The 25,465-nt window shown below is 37.3% G+C and overlaps 1 protein-coding gene across 1 annotated transcript in view; it reads right to left on the reverse strand.

The window, feature by feature from the left end:
- TBX20 (T-box 20) overlaps window positions 1-25,465 on the reverse strand; it is a 52,330-nt gene that overhangs the window by 10,484 nt on the left and 16,381 nt on the right. Inside the window, exons 4-6 of the mRNA XM_015811777.1 lie at window positions 25,085-25,193; window positions 23,850-24,008; window positions 9,114-9,190 (exon numbers count right to left, since the gene is read on the reverse strand). Of these exons, the coding sequence (XP_015667263.1) occupies window positions 9,114-9,190; window positions 23,850-24,008; window positions 25,085-25,193 (345 nt within the window). The remainder of the gene's footprint in view (window positions 1-9,113; window positions 9,191-23,849; window positions 24,009-25,084; window positions 25,194-25,465) is intronic.

Consider the following 25,465-nt stretch of genomic DNA (forward strand, 5'->3'; position numbering starts at 1 on the left):
AGGAGGCGTGGACGAAGTTCCTGGGCTGAAACGATGGCAAAGATAGGCCGGCTTGCAGAATTTGACACAGCTCACCCAGAACGCTGGAGCTCGTACGTGGCCTGGGTAGAGAACTACCTCCGGGTGAATCAAATTTGAGAAGATGGCCTCAAAGCTGCCACGCTGCTGTGTGTGTGTGGGCAAGAGACCTTCGAGATTGTGGAGAATCTGGTCGCCCCAGCACCACTGGAATCAATCACCTACACAGATTTGATGAGGATGCTTTGAGAGCGTTTTGAACCCAAGCTCTCAGTGATTGCCTGGTGACACGCATTCGAGTAGAGGGACCAGAGGCCTGGTGAGTCTGCAGCAGAGTTTGTTGCGGACTTGCGACAAGCAGCTAGGCCCTGTCAGTTCAAAGACTTGGAAGAGAGACTGAGGGACCGGCTGGTCTGTGGCCTGCAAAGCCGGGAGTTGCAGCAGAAGCTCTTCACAAAGGAAGGCCTCACGTTCCAAGATGCCCTGAGGGAAGTTTCAGCCGATGAAGCAGCAGGCAGAGCTGTGAAGGCCTTGCGGCTCTCCAAGCCCCCTCAAGTTCCAGCCACCGTCCATCAAGAGGTTGCTCATGAAGAATCCAAACAGGATCCAGAATTGGAAGTGGACCGGCTGCATCAGACTCCAGGGAGAAGGCCTCACGGAAGGAAGGCCCAGCCAGGAGGGAAGGCCCAGCCAGCATCACCCCCTCGGTGCATCGGGTGTGGAGGCCGCCATCGCCGCGCAGACTGCTGTTTTCGCTCCACCATCTGCAGGGTCTGTGGTAGGCAAGGCCACATTGCCTCCGTCTGTTTGGGTCGCCAGAAGGAACGTTACCCAGAAGAATTGCCTCAGAAAGATATCAGGTTCCCCAGCCAGAACAGGGTGGGCTTCTGCGCATCACGTAGGAACATTTTTAGAACGGGGGTCCACAGGCCACTTAGGAAGAAGCTTCACATCGACATGAAGTTGCAAGGGGTCCCCTTGTCGATGGAGCTGGACACTGGGTCTGCTCTATCAATCATCTCCCTAGATACCTTTAACAAGGTCTGCAGCAGAAGCGGCCTACGGGTGAAACTCAGGCCGTCAAATCTCATCCTCACAGATTTCCAAAATTCCAGAGTCAATGTGAGGGGGGAGGTCACACTCAAGGTGCAGCGTAGGAATTTTGAGGGGCTACTGGATGTAGTTGTGGTTGGTGGAGACCGCACGAGTCTCATTGGACTCGACTGGTTTGAGGCCCTGGGGATTCAGGTGACTGGAATAAACAGCGTGCAAACAACAGGCCTGACTGGGGTCTGCAAGGAGTTTGAAGGTGTGTTTAATCCAGAACTTGGCTCCTACAAAGGCCCTCCTATTTCTCTGAGGCTAGACCCAGCCATAGCCCCCATTAAAATCAAGCCACGCAAGGTGCCCTTTGCTTTAAAGGGTAAAATAGATGCAGAGCTGGATAAACTGATTCAGCAGAGTATCTTAGAGCCTGTGGACAGTAGTCCATGGGAAACGCCCATAATTACACCACTGAAGGCCAATGGTGAAGTCCGAATCTGTGCGGACTACAAGTGCACGCTTAACAAAGCACTGCAGCAGCATTCGTACCCAGTACCAGTGGTCAGTCACATTCTAGCCTCCCTCAAGGGAGGCCAGATCTTTGCTAAGCTTGACCTGGCTCAGGCCTATCAACAATTGCCAGTTGATGAGGAAACAGCCGAGGCCCAAACTATAGTGACTCACAGGGTAAAAAGGTAAAAAGATTGCAATTTGGAGTAAACGTGGCCCCTGGCATCTTCCAGAGTGTAATGGAGCGAACGCTCGAAAATATCCCTGGCGTTTGCCCGTACTTTGTGCTACAGGAGTAGCGACCCCTGAGTCGACTGTTAAATCGGCTTTCCGACTCTCGGCAAAACGATGCAAAGGCGGTTCGCCCCGACTTCGAATTCGTTCTGTTCACGTTCTAGCCCCAATGGAGGTGCCTCAAAGATCCTAAGGCGTAACTACGAGTCCCGTAGGTGGGACGACTTAGGTTCGTGCAAGCAATTCAGCATGCCCCAAGTCCCAAATCCAAGGGCGAACTTCAGGCCTTTCTGGGACTGCTAAATTTTTACCACTCATTCCTTCCTCACAAGGCTGCAGTGGCTGAGCTGTTACACCGGCTCTTGGACAAACAGGCCCCTTGGCAGTGGACACAAGTACATGAAAAGAGCTTCAAAGAGGTCAAGGCCTTGCTCTCTTCAAATGCGGTCCTCGCGCACTTCAGTGAGAACTTGCCAGTGTGCATCGCCTGTGATGCGTCCCCTTATGGGATTGGGGCTGTGTTAAGTCACTTGAAGGCTGATGGAACACAAGTCCCAATAGCATACTACTCTAGAACCCTATCATCAGCTAAACGCAATTATGCACAGATAGATAGGGAAGCCTTAGCCATAATGGCTGGCATAAAGAAGTTCCATGACTTTATATATGGCCGCCACTTCACGGTCTTTACAGACCATAAGCCACTGCTGGGGTTGTTCACAACGAACAAACAAACCCCACACATAATATCCCCACGAATGCTGAGGTGGTCTATCTTCCTGTCTGCATATGATCATACATTGGTTCACAAGCCAGGCAAAGAAATGGGTCATGCAGATGGTCTCAGCAGGTTGCCATTACAGCAGATAGAGGCAGATCCAGCACCTGCCAACCACATCCTGTCAATTCAGGACTTACCTGAATCTCCCCTCAGTGCTAGGGACGTGGCTGCAGAAACAGCCACCGATCACACGCTAACATGCGTGCTGACCTGGGCGTTGTCTGGATGGCCTGACACATGTCCAGGCACAGAATTCCAGAGCTTTTGGCAGAGGAAGCACGAGATTTCCACCTTCAAGGGGTGTGTCCTATGGGGTAGCCGGGTAGTAATCCCAACCTCATTGAGGACTAGAGTCCTGCAGTCTCTGCATGAGGGACATCCAGGAATAGTCCGGATGAAGGCGTTAGTGCGCAGCCATCTTTGGTGGCCTGGGCTCGACAAAGACGTTGAGGCCCAGGTCCACGGGTGCACTGTTTGTCAACAGTCAAGGCCGGAGATGCCCCAGGCCCCAGTTCATAGGTGGGAGGAGACTCATACCCCATGGTCGAGGGTCCATATCGACTATGCTGGGCCCTTTCAGGGGCAATTCTTAATTCTCGTGGACAGCCATTCCAAGTGGCTAGAGGTAATGCCTGTCTCCTCCACTACCACTGCTAGGACCATCCAGGTGCTGAGAGGGATCTTCGCCGCACATGGACTTCCAGATGTCCTTGTCTCCGACAACGGGCCCCAATTCACATCGTCTGAGCCCAGGCCAACATGATCCGGCATGCCATATCTGCACCATTCCATCCAGCTTCCAACGGACAGGCTGAACGAATGGTGCGCACAACCAAGGATGCCTTAAAGAGGATCATGCACGGGACCTGGCATCACAGGTTAGCGGACTTTCTTCTTTGCCACCGCACCACGCCTTGCACAGCTACTGGAAAGGGCCCAGCTGAACTCCGCTGGGGTTGCTGCCTCATCACGAAACTGGACAGATTGCACCCAGACCGGGTGGCTTCACAGGTGTCACAGCCGCGGGCACCTAGGAGACTACAAGTGGGAGATCCGGTCTGGGCAAGGAACTATGGACCAGGACATCTCTGGGTCACAGCAGTGGTATGCAAGGTCTCTGGGCCGCTGTCATATGAAGTGGTCTTGGACGATGGTCGTGTGATCCGACGTCACATTGACCAACTGCGCTGGAGGCTTCCCAGCAACTCTTCCACTCCTAGCTCTGCTCTTGGCGGGGAGGAGGACCACAATTACGATTGTGGACCATGGTCTCTCCAACATCCCCAGGCTTCAGCTATTGCTCCAAACACAGGCACAGGCTGCAGCGATTGGCCCAGGCAGATCATGTGGATGCCCGGGACAAGAAAGGCTGCTCCCAGCCTTGCAATGATTGGCCAGCAAGGCATTGTGCAGGGGGCTATAAAAGGGGGCCGCACCATTTTAAAACCTGTTCTGTTGTTGTTGCAATAAAGGAGAGCTAATGGAACTCGTTGCTTCGTCTCAATGCCTCTTTTCCTGAAACAGAACAAGAATGTGTACCTAAATTCTGATTTCACTGTTTATATGATTCCTTGGCTGGGTTTGGCTTTGAAGAAGAAACCCAGCTATTTTTTTTTCTTTGTTTTGATATGAGCTTCATGGCCAGATGAGAAAGGGGTGAGCAATTTTTAAAGCTTCTCTGAGCTTTCCATGTTTCATTGCAGCAAAAAAATTAATTCAAACTTAGTTTTATAATCACAGATATGGATATGGAAAATGAGAAATACACATCTTTATTTCAGATTAACAATAATGAAGTGACAAAAGATAATTTTGCCAAGACAGGGAAAAAAATCTTTATTCTGGAAATCATAAATTGGTGAATTATACTGTTCTATTCCTAGCCTAATGGACCTCTTTAACTCATTTCTGACTATCAATGTAAGAGAGATAAATATAGAAAATTATATACTGACCAAATGTACCAAAGGTGCTTTTCAAAAGGCATCTGGACTTTCTTTGTTTTTTCCTTGAAAACATTTTGCTTCTCATCCAAGAAGCTTCTTCAGTCCTGACTTCAAAGATACTTTTGAAAAGCGTCTTTGAGACAACCAGGTCCTGGATGATTGAGAATTTCCGTAGACATACTTACCAAATGTTTTTCTACCTGCTATGTGTATTGTCACACTAATTTGGATGTTTTGAACATAATTCTTCAACTTGAAGAACTATTTCAATTATGTCTCTATAGTTTAAATATCTGTAAGTCCTTCCATTTGGTAAACTGTATTTATCTGAAAGATGTGTTAAAGGCATATCAATTTAATCTAATTTTTAATGTATCTATGATTATGGGGATAAATAATTTGAATTCCTATCCCTATACAGGAGTAAAACCAGGCCATCCTATAAGGTCCTTTATCATTTATTCTGACTATGGAACTTTGGGTGCAGATCATGGACTAAATGAAAGAATGAGGCGGGGCAGGTTCTTGATTCAAGTTAAAGAAACTTGCTTGAATTTGTATTGTGAATAATATTATACTTATTTACTATCAAATCCATTGAAAACAGAATCCTGAAAATATTAATTATTGGAATTTGGTGAGATAGCAATATTAAAGTATATTTTGCTAAATCTGGATTTGTGATTTATAAGTTCCCCTTCAAAATCAGCAGGTCTTCAAAGCACCATGAATATTCATCTTTAGATATTCCAATAGATATTCCAATAGCAAAGAATTACACAAGTGTATTTCAGACAAGTCAATTCTTCTGTGGTTTTGTTTGCAATTCTTAAAAATATAGCTTAATGGGGGAAAATTAGATCTAACTCAAAAAGACCAGGTAACTATGATAAAAATTGTATTACTTTTCTATGCATTATCATATTGAATAGTTGAAAAACAACTCTTTAGATGGCAAAGAAAAGTGGAAAAAAATCTACTTCAGAAAGTTTATTTATTCCCATATGTTGATAGGGTATAGAGCAGTGATGGCGAACCTTTTAGAGACCGAGTGCCCAAACTGCAACCCAAAATCCACTTATGCATCATCGAGTGCCGGGTGGATGTGGCCCATTGGGTGGGTGTGGCCCATTGGGTGGGCGTGGCTGCGGCGGTAACGGCAGACTGGGTGGGACTAAAAAGTTCAATCAATTCCAACTTGGCAAGATCTTTTTTTCCCCCATGAGAAGTTGAAATTGACTGATTGATTGAACCTTTTTTTATTTGCACATGGCGGCGGAGGCCTAAAGCAAAAAGATTTTATAAAACCAAGCTGAAGGCCTAGGACTGGGGCGACAGTGCGCGTGCCCACAGAGAAGGCTCTGAGTGCCGCCTCTGGCACCCGTGCCATAGGTTCGCCACCACTGGTATAGAGGATATCAAACCTGAAGGTTTTTTATGAAGCATATCTGTTATAATGTTTACTTTAATTAAATAAAGAAAAAATATACAAATCATGGATGCAAATAGAGAATTATGAATAATTAATTTGAATATATTATTTTTACTGAGAATGGAATATACAATATTACAGAATATTATAAATAATTAGAAATAATAAAAATGTCTGTCGACCTTTGTTTCTCTTTTCTTTGCTTATTGTTGTTATTTGCCACTGTGAGTTTTGGATCAAAATAATAAATTAAATAATTTCTTTAAAGAACATAAAATTTGCAATCATTATCATAAATCCTGAGTACTCTTTAAGCATTCTTATGAAGTAATTCTGCCGAAAGCCCTAGCCTAGTGAGACAAGCACCACCTGAACTAGGCAAAATGCTACCTAGCACTGAACAGAAACCAGTGTTTTATCCGACTTTACAGGTAAAACAAAAATTCTGTTTTGTATATTGTGAGCAGATCCCCTCTGGAACCAATTCTATGGGAGCTTATCTTAATCTGTTAAATATACTGTATTCACTAATAAAGAGGAAGGTTTCTGGAGATATTGATGAGTACTTTCTTTCTTTTCATCATTATTTGAAGTAGTCCATAATTAAGCCCTGATATTGACAATACATTTCAAAAATTCCAAAGTGGAGCCTTACTTTAAATTAAGGTCTGACTGAGACTGTAAATTTGAAATGACACAATTGAAATTGTTAGAGTCATGTATTTATAAAACCATATTCAATTAAGCTAGAAAAGTGCAATGTCTGTCATCATGTCATAAAAATATGTGTTTTTCTCTCAGATTTGTTGTACCAAAGCCCAGCCTATATTGCTGCAGATGGAAGCTGTTTTCAATCAGTTACAAGGAGCAATCCAATTACTAGATGGTTTAGTGCAGTAACTGACTCCAGCCTAATTTAATTTCTTTGGGTCTCTAAAGATCAATTGATCTGATTTGCTTCCCTCCCTAAAGGCTAGTTAGGGGGAAAAAGCAGACTTAAATATCTGGAAATTAAATATGAAGCTTTGTCCCACATTCACACTATTTAGGTCAACCCAAAGTCTCACTGCTTATGATTAATAAGAGTTCTGCGGGATATTTTGCATAGCAAAGAAAACAAGCTAATGTTCCAAACAATTGATAACATAAAAGGGGTTTTGCCTTAGGAAACTTATTCATAAAATTGATTTTTCTGATTACAAGGGCAACTTAAACATTTAGTTTTCAAGGTGGGGAGTCAATCTGCTAACAACCTTTGCTAAGTCATATAAATGAAATTTATAATATTGCTTGTTTCCAAAAGTAGCGTTGGAGATCTTATTAACTCTGCAGGCTGTCCTCAAGGTCCATCATTCAAGGAATGTATTGACATTGTAATCCATTGCTTTTACTACATATAATATGTGCATAGAAAAGATATTTCCTACTGTGTCCTATTTGTTAGATTTATGGATCATTTTTCAGTAAAATCTATTTTAGCTGAATTTTAAAATTAAGTATGATAAATTTCACTCATCACAGGGAGATTGAAATAATCAATATGTGAGTGTTTTGAAGCCAATAGCTTCTTCTTTTTAATTTATAGCTTTAGCTTATAGAAACCGTTTGATATTTTCAGGAAAAAGTTTTTATAAGGTTTCTTCCTTTTACATATCTACTGTACATGTATTAATGGCAAACAGTATTTTAAATTCTGTAACTTAGTCTTGGACCGTAAATAAATAAATAATCTATGTTAGATTTATTTCAGAGTAATTATTGGGAATTTATTTGTAGTCTGCATTTAAAAACAATTTTTATGTTACTGTCTCTAAAATTATATACTCATTGAAGATTTTGGAAAAAATAGCAGAGGCTTCTAAGCTGGTTGCTTATCTTCATTAGAAGCTGAAGGACATAGGTGAAAGCAATTCTATTTATGTAGTCACTGAAATAAAGATCTTGACTGGTCTATTTATGTAAAGCAGAAACAATTGTTTGAAAGAATCTGAAACTACTATTCAATGATCCAAAAATGTGGTTCATAAAAAGAAGACTATATTTTAAATATATTATAGATTTTAACGAATGCTCATACAAGATTTTGTGATACTTTTGGCTGCAACTGAAAACATTACCTTATAAGATTTGGTTTTGTTCTATTATTGTCATGTTTAAAATCTACACAATAAAAGGAACAATCATTGCTTCTTAGCTAATTCCTAGATTCAATTAAGACATCACGAATTATGAACTTTTTATGAATGTGCATGCTGCAGAAGGATTCAACAATATTTAAGAAAAGTTTATCTAAGCACAGATTCAAAGCTGCTGCATGAATTTACCCCTTTTATTTTTAAAGAAAGCTACTATGTTACTTCTCTTCAAAACAGCTTCTGGAACTGTGTTAAATTTAAATTTAGAATTAAATTTAGAAGTGATTGCCTGTGTCCTAGATTGGGACTGAAAGGCAGAAGCGGAAACAGTATACTGCGTCCCATAGTTGGGTAGACCAGGTTTCTCTGATAAACTGGTTTCACCGAAAAACACAGCTTCTGGAAGTTCAGTAGCTCAATGTTTTGGGGTAGGTGCTATACATATAAAGCATCTTCTTTCAATGCCTCTAGTTTGTTATCCGAAAAAGTTTTTACATGACTACAATACATGAGTGGAAGAGTGGAAGCCTCTTGCAGCTTTTGAAATGGCTAGAAGATATAAAATAGCAAACTGATTTATTGACTTCTTACTTCAGTCAGGAAAACTGTTTTCTCAATGACATCAAACACTTTGTTGAATCAAAGCCAAGCAATCTTACATAGTACCACAAATCGGCAATCATATCATTTAAAATATGTGATTAGCTTGCCCTCACTTGTCTTTTATTCACACATACAGATAAACAGATTACATAAAAACAGTCAAGATGCATCAGTGAACACATTCTTATTGCTTTGATATAACCATTATAAGAGAACACATACTGTCTATGCTGCTTAGAAGCAACTTTTATCACAATTTATTGAGCACGTGCAAGATGTGTCACTTCTTTGAAAATGTTCCCTGAGAAAACCTGGAAGATTTATATTTACAGCCAAGACCAGAAATGATACATGGGACAATTTAGCATTCCCTTTAGAATCTATCCATATATACAACAGATCCTCATTACCTCTCAATATCTGTGAGTCTGGAAGAATCCCTGAATCCTTTAGCAAAAGGGTTGCTGTCAATTTTCAGCTTGGTTATCTAAAAACAGAAAGAGATGAGAAAGTCTTACAGCATATAGCAATGTTACTTAACCAAACCCATCTCTGGTTGAATTGTGGCATATTTCATCACAGAAACTGATTAACAAATTATGTCTTCGTACTGGAATTGTAAGAAAACTTGCTCATTTGATTCACCATCCTGTAGCTAGTTGCTAATTAGAGATACAGTACAGATAGTCCTCCTTACAACCACAATTGAGCCCAGAATTTATGTTGCTAATTAAAAAAATTGTTAAGTGTCTTTTGGCCTTACAATTTTTCTTGCCACATTTGTTAAGTGAATCACTGCAGTTGTTAAATTAGTAACATGGTTGTTTAAGTGAGCACATTGACTTTGCTTGCCAGAAGCACATTTACAAAGGCTTCCCCATTGATTTTGCTTGTCAGAAGGTTGCAAAAGATGGTCACATGACCCCCAAGCCATTGCAACCATCATAAATATTGTCAAGCATCTGAATGTAAATCACGTGACCCTGGGGCCATGCTGCAACGGTCATAAGTGTGAAAAATGGTTATAAATCCCTTTTTTCAGCGCTGTGGTAACTTTAAACGGTCACTATATGAACTGTTGTAAGTCAAGGATTACCTGTATATTCTTATTTAACCTTGTATAGCGTTAACCCCTTGAAATAATTAACATTAATCATCCTGACTGAAGCAATCTGTATTTCAGTGAATCTAAATCATTCAGGAAAACAATGCAAACTGCTTTGTTCTTTAAGCCTTTGGGAAATAGCAGGCTGTTGCCTTTATAGCATGGGTGTCAAACTTGCCATGTCACGTGATGTGTTGCGACATATCACAATTCTTTTTGCATTGCCAGCAATGGAGTGGACACAGCTTCGGTATGATGAAACCAGCCCGCAAGCTGGTAGTTTGACACCCCTGCTTTACAGGGATGATGATTGGAAATTCATTATTTTCTGCTGACTCTTTTTTTTTTTTTTACTTGTTTTTGCAGGAATCGGGATTTAATTGTTTTGTAGTTTTGTTCTGTTTTGTTTTTATAAGTTTTTATGATTGTTAACCACCTGGAATCTTATGGAATAGGGTAATATTCGGAATATACAGTAAATGCAATTTTAAAGCACATTTTGAAACAAATATTAGAGATGCATTCCAAATATAAGGAAACGTTGGGGCTATGCATAATTTGACAATTAACTGAAAGATGTGTTCTGGATCTTCCATGAGTGCAACTCCTCTCTGCTGTTATTAAAACTCTTAATAAAATTCCTAAAACACTGTGCTATCTCTGCATATATTTGAAAGAATTTTTTAAAAATTATTTAAATAATTATTTAAAATTATTAAAACAGATCAGGTTAATTGACCCAACCAACTGTTCTGTTTCATGTAGAGAATGTCAACAAAGCGATGGGTTGAGATATCTTATTAAAACAAAAACAGAACGGAATTGCCTGGAATATAATGCACTTTAAGGCCACTATACAGAGAAGTAATTTCTCAGCTCCTTGGGGCTAAGAGGTAATTTTCCTAACATTGTATTTAGCGATATAAATGCAAATAATTGGCCAAGCTGTGTGTTCGAAAAACCAACCAGAGGTGGGGATAATATGATAAATGGTATTGTATTATCAGTATTTAGTTATTTATTAGTTAGTTATTCATTATTTGACAACTGCTATACAAATTAAGAAATTTCTATAAAAGAGATGCTAAAGCTATTGTTGAATAAGAAATTCCTATTCACTTACTATGGAAAATTAACAGTTTTATCTTATAGTAAAATTCAGTTTGCCTTTACAAAAGGAAGCAGTTGGTTAATGCTGTTAGATAATATTCAGATATTTTTATGAAGCCACACTTAAAAGGGAAAGGGAAAAAATCAGTTTCTATATGATTGAAGAAAGCATTTTCAAGAAAGCTTGTCAAAATGAAAGTTGACCTACAATTCAACTCTCTTGCAGTGGCTTGACTGTTTAAACAAATGTCTGACCTTTAAATCTTAAATGTGAGATAGTTTGTTGAAAGTGTAATGTATTTAGCTCTTATCTAATAACCTGAAGAAATGTAATCATCCCCTTTAAAACCAGCACAGAAAGAAATGGTAAAAAATAAGAGAGGTTCCATCTTCATTAGTCATAGATACTATGACAGAATCAATCTCCAGTATTTTCAGAGAAGTTCCACTGGGAAATTCAACAGGATTTATGTTATGTGCTTCAGAAACAAAACAGCACTTTTAAAAACTGCTATATCAATGTACATGCCTACTGTTCTGCAGAACTTGTACATGCACCAGTCAGCAATGGTTGACTAGATTGTTTTTAACTGAAGTAGTGCATGTGTATATGTATAAAATATTTGAAAACTTGGAAAAATTTACATAATATTCATTAAAAATATATTAACCTAGGCCAGTGGTGGCGAACCTATAGCACGCGTGCCAGAGGCAGCACTTGGAGCCCTCTCTCTGGACACACGTGCCATCACTCCAGCCCCGCCTCCCCACCACACCCCTCCTCACCAGCAGCCCCCCCGGAGGAGAGTTACCCCCGGTCACGGCCCGCACATAGCAGCGCAGCCAAGCACATGGCAGCAGGGACAAGACTCCACCCTCGCGCCCCATCTCATGTAGATGATGTTGCGGAGCGTGGGCGGAGGGAATGGCCGCCATAATGCTGCTGGGCGGCCTGGGCGATGTGCTATGGCAGGCTGTGGAGGCAGTGGGTGGTCCTGCGGGTGGGTGGGGCGGGGGTATAGCGGGGCAGGGTGGGAGGACGGTGCGGGGGCAAGGGCGGAGTGGGTGGGGGGACGGTTTTTGGGCACTCGGTCTCTAAAAGGTTCACCATCACTGACCTAGGCCACCAAGATAATCCAGATGTGGAAACTGGATTAATTTACATTGCCCAGAATTAGACTTCAAAATGGTATCAATATGTTCAAAATCTTCCATTCAACAATCAACCCACTGTATGCAGATATTCAGAACTACCTTTCTCATCCTCCCACTTTTCAGGCATATTAGTATTATAATTCCCAGAATTTCAAGCCATAGCATGACCAGTAGATTTCTGGGACTTATACTCACATCACATCTAAAGGACAGCATTTTGCCAAAAAGTTCCATCCTGAACTTTAATTAGGAAAGTACAGCATAAATTAGAAAACTATCATAAAGAATGTACAGCATACATTAGAAAACTATCATTAGGAAAGGATAGCGTACAACAGGAAAGAATATTTTTTTTTGGTATTTAATGCATTATCATTATGGGTTGCCTAAGAGGAAGAATAAATGGATTTTACTGTTTCTTTTTTCTGTGGTATTAAAAAGATATTGACTGGCTTTGGATCTCTAAACGGGAGGCAAGAGCATTATATTTTGCTTTGCCTTAAATATGAACATTTATCTTAATCTTAACATAACTAGATACCGGAACTCAAACACTTGCATAATGGTGTAGCCTTGTAGCGTAAGGCAGAGCATAAAGTACATATTTACTCAAGAGTAAGAACTATGGTATCAAGCAGAACCTCTTCCCAGTTAAATACGGGACAACTTACTCCTGAGTACGGTATATATGTATAATGAAGCCCTATATTGATCAGGAGGTGAGTCTAGCGGTAGCTGACCCGCTTGATCCAAAGAAGCACGCAGGATCGGCATGCGGTCAGCCAGAAGCTACTGATCATCGGAGACAGCAAACACAAACAAGTGGAAAGCAAAACAGCTGATCTGGGTGAGACTATTTTCCTTACCTCTCTACAACTGAAAAAATACTGGTTCTGGAAAAAGCTCCCAAAAGCAAGAAATCCCCAAGCTTTAGGGAGGCATGATTTTTTCTCTCTCTCTACCCCTCCCTCCTGAACTATAAGCGATGGTTTAAGTTTTGGGGGAAATTAAAACTGACTTATAATAATATTGTGAAGAAAATTGAGGGATAGAAGAAGAATATTTTGGAAAACTTTTGCATTTATAAATTTTTTTTTATTCCTTATTTGGAAACCATTGGATTTTAACTTTCTAAACTTTTTAAAGTTTGGTGGGAAAGGACATCTAGTGGCAAATGGACATCTAGTGGCAAAACTAAGAACTGCATTTAACATTACTTTTTTAACCTTATCAAGCTGTTTTGACTGGAGCCCTAAAACTTGGCTAGATGCCCAGACACAGCTTATAGTTTAAACTTTTTGTTGTCCTTGAAATTTATAGTCCTGGAGATTGTGGCTGGAAAAGAGAAGAATCTTTTTGGATTGCCCTTTTCTACAGGATGGATTACAATTATAAATAAAAGTTGTTTTGAAGTCATCTGACTTTCCTGGATTACAAATACAGCTTGACCTGGAATTTTTACAAATTATTTTGACAGAATGAATAACAAGAAACTTCTACTAGCAGAACACTTTGGATTACAAATTTTGGTATATTTTTTTCTTTTTTTCCCTTTTGTTCTTTTTTATTATCTATTATTTTTTACTATTTACCTCTCCTATTTGTTAGGAGCCTATTGGATTACAAATTCTGATTTACTTGGTGGATTATAAAGTATGTTTAAAAGATAAAGATGAGCATCCCAAACCTATCTAAAGCTGGAAAAAAAGTAACTTCTGCTCCCTCCTTTGCTTCTGTAAGTCCAGTTTATCAGAGATCAATTAATACAATGCTCCAACAAGAAAATGCTAATAACTTCCAAAAAGAAACTCAAGCGATGCTACAAGCAATTCAAGAGGCAATTGCTACTCACATGGCAGCTACAATGAGAAACCATGAGGATATGAATAACATGGACTCTCAATTTGAAAATTTTAAACAGATGGTTACAAAAAACCAACAAAGAATTCAAAAAATAGAAGATAAATCAACTGAGGTTGATCAGAAATCAGAAATTGATGCAAATAAATGGAGAACTAGAAGACTCGATAGTTGTCATGGAAATGGAAAAGGCCTCATACTTTTTAAAATTTCAAAATATAATAGAAGATAAGGAAGAAGACCTTCTAGACCTGATAATGGAATTATTGGCAGATGCATTAAGAATTGGGAAACAGGAAATGGAAGGAGAATTAGATCAGATCTATCGAGTCAACTCAAACTACGCTAGAAGAAATAAAGTCCCCAGAGAAGTACATGTTAGATTTCTTAAAAGATCTATAAGAGATGAGATTTTGAGAAGAGTAAGAGATGAACCTCTGAAATACAAAGAAAAAGAGGGAATCCCAAAGAGAATACCAGTTTCTAACTAGAAAATTAATTGAAAAAGGAGTGAATTTCAGATGGCTGATTCCAGAAGGGATTTTAATCTATTGGGACATGAAAAGATATAGACTGGATATGCCAAATAAAGCAATGGAATTCTATGACAACCATGGAACATTTTTGGAAGGAGGTGATTTTGAACAAAGAAACAGGAAGAGATGGCAGTAGAAGGAGCAGTTAAACCAAGAGAGGAGGAAGAAATTAAAAATACATACATAGAAGAAGGAGCAGGACCAACAGAACAGAGACAGATAAGATCAATTAGAAGATTAAGACCTAGATATAATTGAAAGAGATGGAGAGGGAAAGTGGGATGTTGTCAATGAATATAAATGGACTAAATTCTCCCTCAAAAAGGAATTTTTTTTTACACAACTACAAAAATAAAAATGGATATAATTTGCCTCCAAGAAACACATATTAAGAGACAATACTATAAATTGTTAGAACAACTGAAAATTGGTAAACTTCACTTTGCATTAGCACATCAAAAGAAAAGAAGAATAGCTCTAGATATTAAAGAAACAATGACCCCAAAACAAATTTATGTAGATGAAGAGGGAAGAATATTAATGGTGGAAATAATGATGAATCAAAAACAGATACTGATGGTATGTGATATGGACATCCTCAGAACTTAGCATGATGATACAAGAAATTGAGATAGAAACTAATATCTGGGCAAATCATAACCCAATAAAGATGACCTGGAGAGGAGCCAAGAAAAAATTAAGATGGTCCTTGAACAAATCTATATTGAAAGAAAAAGAATTCATACAACTAGTGACAAAGGAAATGGACTTTTTTTTTCAAAATAAACAAGAAAGAAGAGACATTGCTTCAAAATGTGTGGGACACAGCTAAATCATATTTCAGAGGGTTGGCTATAACTTATACTGTTAAAAAGAATAAAGAAAAGAAACAACAACAGTTAAAGTTGAAGAAAGAATTCAGAAAATTAGAATCAGAATTACAAATAGACCCACAAAAGAAAATACTTAAGAAGCAAATGGAGATAATAAAACATAAATTAAACCTAGCCAAGACAGAAATAATGGTTCAACAGATTAAAAGGGCTAAATAGAACTTCTTTGAAAATGCCAATAAACTGGGGAGATGATTAGCACATAGACTGAAAAAAGAAAAAGAGGAAAAACTGATAAACAAGTTGCAAGACTCAAAAGGTGAATTACAGTTTCAAAATAATACAATTAAAAAAAATTATCAAAGACTATTACAAGATACTTTACAATGCAGAGGAAATCTCAAAACAAAAAATACAGCAATATTTTTTAAAAAGCAGACTTACCAAAAATCTCAGAGAATATTCAAAATATATTAAATGGAAAAATATCAATGATGCAGATTACAGAGGCTATAAAAAGGCAAAAAAATGATAAGATTCTGGGTCCAGATGGATTACCCATAGAGCTTTATAAATTATTACAAGATATACTAAGCCCAATATTGAAAGAACTGTGCAATGAAATACTTTTGGAAGCTAAAATACCAAATACATGGATTGAAGCCAATATTATTCTAATACCCAAAGAAGACTCTGATCTAACACAAATAAAAAATTATAGACCAATATCATTATTAAATGTAGATTATAAAATTTTCACCTCAATAATAGCAAAAAGATTAAAGAAATTTTTGACCAGATTTATACATACAGACCAAAATAGCTTTCTACCTAAAAGACAGATTAAAAAATAATTTAAGAATGATTCTAGATGTTCTAGAGTGCTATGAAATTCATCCAGGGAAACAGATGGCTTTAATATTTCTTGATGCACAGAAAGCCTTCGACAACGTAAACTGGCAATTTATGTTTCAGCAACTAGAGGAAATGGATTTTGGAGAAAACTTTATAAATGTAATCAAAACAATTTATTATAAACAAAAAGCCAAAATAATTGTAAATAGATATTTTACAGAAAACCTTGACATTAAAAAAGGCACAAGACAGGGATGTCCACTATCTCCATTATTATTTATACTAACACTGGAAGTATTGAATAGAAACATCAGACAAGATATAGAAATTAAGGGATTGGAGATAAAAGATGAAAAATATAAATTACAAGCATTTGCAGATGACTTGGTTTTTATATTGGAAGAACTGCTTGAAACAAGCACTAAACTTCATGGAGAAAATAGAAAAATTTGAAGTGGCAGGGTTGAAAATAAACATAGAAAAGACTAAAGTGCTAACTAAAAATCTAACAGAAAAACAAAAAAACCAACTAGCAAAAAAAAAAACAAATCTTCAAATAGTTAAAAAAGTTAAATATTTGGAAATTTATCTAACAGCAAGATGTGTAACAATAAAAGAAGACAATTATGCAAGATTGTTGGATTTGGAAAAGTGGAACAATTTACAACTTTCAATGCTGGGGAGAATAGCAACAGTGAAAATGAATATCTTATCGAAAATACTCTTTTTATTCCAAACGATACCTGTAAGACTGGGAAAAGCCTTTTTTGATCAATTAAATACAACAATACTGAAATTTATCTGGCAAGGAAAAAAAGCTAAAATCAGACTGAAAATGTTACAAGAAGCGAAAGAAAGTGGAGGATTTGGACTGCCAGACTGGATGCTATACTACCAAGCAACTATATTAACATGGCTTAAAGAGTGGATAATGCTCAGAGATAAAAGACTATTATACCTAGAGGGGCATGACCTACAACTTCTGTGGTATGGGAAGAATAAAATTCATAGATACTTTCAAAACCACTTTATAAGAAATGCACTTCTTTTAGAATGAGAAAAAATAAAAGCGAAAATTTATATCAAGATACCTGGATGGCTTTCAACAATGGAAGCATTTGCTTACCCAAATTTAATTAATTACGACAAAGTTGTGACTTATAAAGATATTTTGGACAATGAAGGGAAATTGAGAGACAGACAAGATTTACAAGAACAAGGTACTGATCTATCAAGGTTGCCATATTTGCAAATCCAAATGAGATATGAAAAAGATGCTAAAACAATGGGATTTTATAAAGAACAGATAGAATTTGACCAGATACTGCTAAAAACAGATAAAAATCTGATTAAATATAATCAGATATAAATATCTCTTAAGCTTAAAGATGGAGGAGGAACAAGTAAAGAAAACAATGATAACATGGGCAAAGAACTTTGGACATAATATAAAATTAGAAAACTGGCAAAGATTATGGGAAAGAAATGCTAAATTAATGAAAGCAGTGGCATATAAAGAAAACTTATATAAAATGTTTTACAGATGGTATTTAACACCAGTCAGATTAGCAAAAATGTTTAAAAATACTTCAAACAAGTGTTGGAAATGCAAACAAAAGCCAGGTACTTATTACCATATCTGGTGGACATGCCTAAAGCTAAAAGATTTTGGTCAAATATACACTTATGGTTGGAGAAAATGACTAAAATACAAATAGATTTTAAGCCAGAATTATTTTTATTAGGAATAATAGGACCAAATTATGAGAAAGACTATATACGTATATTTAATTTTACATGTACTAATTGCAGCAAGAATTGTATTTGCCCAATATTGGAAAAATGAAAATTTATCAACATAAGAACTAATTAAGAAAATTTTAGAGTGTGCAGAAATGGATAGATTGACTTTAAAGATAAAAGAGAAAGAAGATTAAGTGTATTTTAGAATATGGGATAATTTTTATCAATGGCTAGGAAAACGAGTTAGAGAGAAAGGAACCTGATATGTAATATTGAATATACTGTATACTAGTAAGAAGACGACTACAGAGAGATTAATTAACATATTGTTTGTGATAATTAATTATTATTCATTGTTTTTTTAAATACATGAACCCAGACAACATGCTGTTTGCTAAGTATTAAGAATGTTATTTAAAAAAATCCTAACCCCAACCCTAACTCCGACCCTACCCTATTTCTAATCCTATAAAAATTAATAAAATATATACAAAAATAAATAAATAAATACCTCAATCCCAAACTGTTAAAACAAGAAAAATGCAAAAGAAAGTTAATGCCATGGGAAAAAAATAATTTGGTAGGTCTTCCTAAAGGCCATAAATGACGACATGGATTGGCTTCAATGGGCAGTGCCTTGAAGAGACACAACTTGCAGAAAAGTCTCTCTCCCTATTGTAGTTTACATTCTGAAGCAGATTCAAAGAAGCAGAAATTATATAAGTACTTAATAAAAAAGGTCAAATTGAGAATAAACAGAACAAAAATTGATGATATCTTAAGAATAAGGAGTGGAAATAGAAATGAATTCTAACTGGGGATTGTGTCTGTCTGTGGATTTGATAGGACTCTTCAAACTGAGATAGGACAACATTCCTGGTCACTAGCAGGGTTACCAGATGTGGTGCACTAGTTTTATTTCCAAGAACAGATATTGTCAGTTCTCCAGTACATCAGAGAAGAAACATGGCCAGCTGAGCCAATTCTATTTTATTGTAAGGATACATTAACAGAATCTTGCAAGTCTAAAAGTCTTCTGCAGCTACTTGGCCCGTGGGGGTGGGGGGTGTCTTTCCTGTTTGTTCTCTGCTATTAAGCAACTGTGGGCTCCCTCCTTTGTTGTTCAATTGTTTCCTATTGCTTCCCAGGCAACATCTCCTTTCCTCTTCCCTCAGTATCTGTTCTTGGAAGTAAAACTAGTTGTACAAGCTGGTGTGTTGCTTCACTATATGCTAATTTCTTTTATGTTATTTAAATGATAATATATTTAAATATAATTAAAATACAATTGGCGGGGGGGGGGGGGAGAGAGGATAGAATTGCCTAAGGACAAATAATACCATCAGGTTGCTATACCTACCTTAGAAATCAGAGATGCTCAGTTGCCTATAGGTTTAATCATTAAGATTTGGGTTTTAATCCCTCAAGCATCCTTATGCTCTTCTTTGCACAAGTTTCTCTAAATCTTTTTTTAAAGGTATAGATATCAATATGAGTTCTGGCCAATGGAGAAAAGAGAGGGACTATTGCTTTCAGTGATTTGGAAACAGTCTCTCTACTGATATAGTAAACATTACATATGCATTTGTAATAGTCATTGCTAACTTATGTTAGTTTGTGGAATCAACTACAGTTTCAGGAACATGATGTAGTGAAATCAATAGCTAAAAGGAAGGAGGTCTTGGTGGGGGGAGTTAAGATACATTTCAGGTTGGACTCTATTAGGTGGAAGGATGCGTATGAAGTCAAACACTTGTCTATATCTGGCTTTCTAAGGAGAAAGCAGGCAGTCTTGCAAGATTCTTGTGTACAGTCGAGTCAACAATAAAGAAACCTCTTCATCTAAGCCTTGAGCTACTTCGGTTGTTTGCACCTGACAATATTCACACGCAATATTTCCAAAGCTTGTATCTCCATCCTATATTTGGGCATCTGGTTTCTTTTCCCTAAGAATCTAGGCATTTCACTCAGATCTGGCAAATTTGATAGGTATTCCTTCTGAGTTATTAATGGAAATATTAATGATTGTCAGATCCAGAATATAGAAAGGATTCAGAACAGCTTCCTACTTCCTCTAATTAATGCTATTTACCTGAACCAGTAAGCCAGGCTTTAGTCTGGAGTAATACCACTTCATCTGGATTGTGCATGCTGCCTCTCTTTGTAATCAACAAGCTGAGACTTGCCTGTATTAACAAGGTGTTGGAAAAGTCTGCCTCTTTCAGATATAAGCAGTAGTCTTGTAATTCTCCAATAACACCTCCCCAAATGATTAGGATGCAAGTGCACCCAGGATCAGAGAAGGGTTATTCTGACATAGTTTAGGAAGTATGTCAGAAAACTATTTTGAGTCTGCAAATTAGGAGGGAGGGGGAGAAAAACATCCTTGATTCCAAAGCTGCCTCTGGAGTGTTTCAGTTAAATTTGCTCAAGAGAAGACATTCATCATATCCATTGATAAAATGTTTCTTGGGCCATTCTAGAAAATTGTTTGAATATTAAAGAAGACAAAAAGAATTCTAAATAGGCTTTGAAAAATGGTATTTATCAAAATGAAGAATTCAGCAATTCTACAATCTCCAATCTAGTGAAAGCCCATACATTTTAATTTTATTAGGCTTATCATATAATTATAATATCTTGGGCCATCTCCCTTTCAGTTTCACAATAATCTCTATGGCATTGATAGGCTAGATGGATAGCATTTGTGCTGGTTTAGAAACAACTACAGTCAATGCAAATATAGTATAAGGTAGTTTTGAAAGCTGAATTGATTTTTCTTGCTGCAATGCAGCTTTTTGAAGCCAGAGTAAAACTGTTGATTTCTTTGCAGTTCCCTAATTTTGTTGAGCTTTGGGTGGTCTATTTTCCCATTGGAGAGTGTTTTTGATTCATGAACTCAAATTAGCCTCCTTCTCTACATAGAAAAACACAATTCAGCTGCTGCAGATTCATAGTAAACTATGGAAATCTAGCAGAGGGATAAATTAGTTTTCAGCTTTCTACCAAAGAAACCACCAATTTCACAAACAAAAAGGTATGAATAGGGAACAGCAATAGCAAAATGTTTCTTATTCTATTTAAATAGAAGAATAGGAGTTATAGCTACTGGATGGCAATAATTTGGCACTAGATACTGGTTACAATTTTTTATATTGAACACATGGAAGGAATACTTCAATGTTCTCGGTGACTACTAATCAGCTTCATTATGCTATTGGGGGGGGGGAGAGAGAGATGAAACAATTGCAGTGTGGAAGCACACTCAGAGATAATGAGTTACATCAAATGAACGTGGTGGCTGCCCAGCAAATCTTTAAAATTCTACCCTTTGTGCCTTAGGCTGGTCTTCTGAGGAGCATAATGAAATATGTGAGAGTTTGGGCTGATAGTTGAGGTGCCAGGTTAAAGTTCAGGAGACAGTGAGTTTTACTTCCATCCTAGGCATGAAGCCACCTGGGTGACCTTGGGTCAGTCACTTTTTCTCAGTCCTATGGTAGGAAGAAAGCAAACCACTCCTGAAAAATCTTGCCAAGAATCTGCAGTCTTGTCCAGGCAGTCATCAAGAATCAAAAACTGGTTTGAAGGTGGATAAAAATGCCAAATCCAGTCTAAACATCAGACTGATTGTGCAATAATCCATAATAATATTACTATAAGGCAGCTCTGATTTTTATCCTTACTGTAAACTGTTATTTGAAACAAAACTATATATTACATGCATTTCAACATTGTGTTCTGCAGTATCAATCAACAACTGGGCAATATCTAAATGTGTAAGGGCTGTAACTGTTTAATTTCCCTACCAGCTAGTTAAGAGTCCTGAGAGTTGCAGATCCAACATCCCATTGAGAAAATGTACGTCTCTGACGAACTGATATTTTTTAAAAAATGTGTGTTTCAAATTGCAATTGGTGGCGCATTCTTCAATCTAGTACTAAAAAAACATTTAGTTTTAAGTAATGTATGGCAACTTGAGAGCCAAGGTAAGTGTTGATAAGAGTTACATTACAACAAAATTAAGAGGACTACAAATTTCCATTTCTCTGTTAATGCATGTTAAAACTTTCTTTAGTAGATTTTATCTACTATAGTGTGTTTCACAGTAGTTACTAATCTGATATGTCTCATTTATTTATTTATTTTATTTAGTGTATGGCATCTACAGAAGTCATGCAATCACTGATATACAAAATATAGTTTAAATAAAGCATTAGCAAATATATACCAACATATTGTATGTGTGTGTGTGTGTGTGTGTGTGTGTGATATGTAGACAATAGAGATAATAAATTAAGATAAAATCATAATAAAATCACCATAATATGGAGCCATAGAATTGCAATGGGATGGATGTTATGTGACTAATGTGACTGCAATGAGATTATCCCATGTGCCTTGAAATTCCTTGAGTAGACATTCTAGAGCTATATATTTTTATCGTTTGTTCCGAGAGTCATATTGTGGGCTCTTGGCCACTTAAAGAGCTTTGCCCTATTTCTGGCATGGCCTGTCCTGATTCTATTCAGTGGCTCCACATTTTTCAGGGAGCTGCATTCCTAGAAGTGATTTTGGTGGATCTGTGTGATCTGTTTGGTTGTGATTATTAAAAGTCACCCATTTTAATTGCCATTTTTCATCTAGATTGTAAGACTGTGATATGTTATTCAAAACTGGTTTCCTAAATTTAAGCCTAGTGAGAGATAGTCTAATATTTTATATACTGGAAGATCTCTAAGAGTTGATGGGTTATTTATCTTATTCCATTCTTGAACTCTTTGTTGTTTGTCATCTGAGATCGGGAGAGGCAAAATTAGAAAGAACGTGGAGCCATGAAGGGTTTAAGGGTTCCAGATATTATTCTCATTGCATCATTAAAGCAAATGTCAGTTTTGTTTATATGACAATTTCTTCCCCACATAGTTATGCAGTATTCAGCAATAGAGTATACTAATGATTGTATAGTGGTAATGTTTTGGCTTGTGCTCCCCCAGCCTGTTCCTGCAATTTTCCTAATAAAGTTGTTTCTAGTTTTCAATTTTAGTCCAATTAATTGAGTAATAATATATGTCACTTGATTGGAAGAGAATAATTCAAAAGGGATCCAGGAATATTACAGCAGGAATCTTTGAAAGTAAATAATTATGTCATGTAATCAGAAGCAACCTTTCCAGTCAACACAGTAACATGCTGGTTTTTATAAACTAGTCCTTTTCCTTGTATCATAGAATTGGCAGAAATGGTGTTGTTAGCATGAGCACATGTGTATGCATACATGCTCCAGACCAAGGTGGTTAGGAACTCTGAGGGCTGAAACACATAACTTTCTGAGGATGAGCCTCTATTCTCTTTCTCAGCTGGCTTTGTTATGATCAATGTTTTATGTTAACATTCATAATCACCTTATGTTAGTTAATTGCAATAGCAGACTGAAGAAGAATCTCAATTTTAATTCTGAAGAAAAAAATACCCAGATTATCCAAATCTGATACATGTTCCAAATTTGTGTAAGAGATCTATATCAGTTGCCTAGACAAAGATCTGTCCCCAAATATTACTGAAAATATAGAGAGGGGAGTTATTTTTTTACATAGGAAATTGATATATGTTCTGATTGAACTGAGTAGCATATTCGGAGGCAAGGCCTTGCCAATAATAATTTTTTGAAAAATATTAATACTGCCAGTTCTGACCCTCAGAACTGAAACTCTGCACAGGGCCAAGAAGAGAAAGAGCTAAGCTAGACTCTACTCAAGTCTTTTAAAAATTAAATTAGATCCCAGTCAGATGTTTTGCTTATATGTAGTTAAAGGAAAATAGATCATTTTGTCTTTTCTGCCCCACTCTGAGAATGTTTGTATCATCCAGCTCCTTTTTGTATTTCAGTCAGGTAAAATTTACAAAAGAACAACATTGACAATACTTAGTGAATTGGGTGAAAAGACTCACCAGTTGGTTTTGATAGGCAGTGACAGCTGTAAACACTGTCTCTGGAAATATAAATGTCCTGAATTCTTCAGATTTCAAGTTAAGCAAGGAAGCTGTATGATCCTTCTTTTTGATGATATGCACTCTAGGTTGATATTTGTGCATTGAATTCAATATTATCTAGTGGGGATAAGGAGAGAAAGCATAATCAGAATCATTTTCAATCAGCAAATTATATTGTCTCATTCATAAAAACTGCTATACCAGAAGAGGACAAAGAAGACACGCTAGATTCCTGGCTACTATCAGAAGAAACCATGCATCAGTTGGCTTCCGGTTTTTGTCCTAGGCTCACTTCTACCATATGCCAGTTGCCACAAATTAATTCCACTCCATGAGGTTCGGTAAGAGGAAGGATGTTAAAGGTTTTAAAATGGGGGCAGATAAAAGCCAACATGGTTTTCCTCCTTAGTTTTTGTCACTTAACCAGATTCCCAGCAGGATTTTGGAAGTTACTAGTGTCACATAGCTTCCAAACAAAGAGTAAGATTATTTATACTTAAGTTCCCATTGAAATAAATAACAAGGCAATTCACATTTCTTCATATTTGGTCTTGAGACAGCCAAACATACAGCATTTATCCTAAATTTAAATATGGAGATTGACATTTTACATCGGTGATGCAAAAGGCTTTTGGCTAAGAGTCACACATGGCATGCTGAGGGACATGCTCCAGTATGTGGCAGGATTAAGACAACTATGACTGAGTTTCATCAAACATGGAAACTCCAATGAATGTAATATTATTATTTAATAATATCCCTAGACATCTAATACTTTCCTGCTTCTATCATCCAAGAGAGTGGGCTAAATACAGGTTGCATTTGCAAGTTTTGCATAATTGCAGGTTCCAACATTTAAACTTGTTTTATTGCTTTTCAAAACAGATCAAACAAAAAGAAGGTAGGAAAAAACTTTCAGGACAGAAATTCTTAAATAATTAACAGTTAATTGTTACAGATGGTCTAAAAATGGCTTTCAGAGCAGAATAAATACTAAAATATTTTCTGTGGTATAAGATCCTGTTATATCCTGCCCCATCCTCTTCTCTCAGTTCATGAAATTTCACAACTTTTAAAGTTTACTTAATAATTACAGGAACAACTATTGTGGTGATTTTGGCATTTCCAACAGTGTGGCAGAAGGAGCCTGAGGTGTAGCATTGTTTTTTGTTCTCACAGGACCAAGTACTCACATGACCGTGCTGATCCAGCTCATTGTTGGTGAGTTTCACTTTTTCAAAGGATACCATCTGCTTCAGCAATTGTTCTCCAGTAAATGGAGAATCTGGATGCACATACAGCCTGGGAAGCCAAATAACAAAGCTCATCAAGGCCCAGCAAGCAGATAGAGCGACAGAAAGATAGACAGATGCTTTTCATAAAATATCAGCACTTAAACTAGTAGCCATCATCCTCAAAACTTTAGTTCAGTTTCCCTAACTATATTTAGACTCTTCTCTTAAATCCACATAAAAGGGAAAAAATAGCCAAAGAACAGATATAAATCTAAATTTAAGATGAAGAACTTGTTAGAAGTAGAGGAACAGGTTTTGTCATAGGATTTTGCAAGATAT

The sequence above is a fragment of the Protobothrops mucrosquamatus genome, unplaced genomic scaffold, assembly GCF_001527695.2.
Source record: "Protobothrops mucrosquamatus isolate PMUCROS unplaced genomic scaffold, P.Mucros_1.0 scaffold48, whole genome shotgun sequence".
Lineage (NCBI taxonomy): Eukaryota > Metazoa > Chordata > Lepidosauria > Squamata > Viperidae > Protobothrops > Protobothrops mucrosquamatus.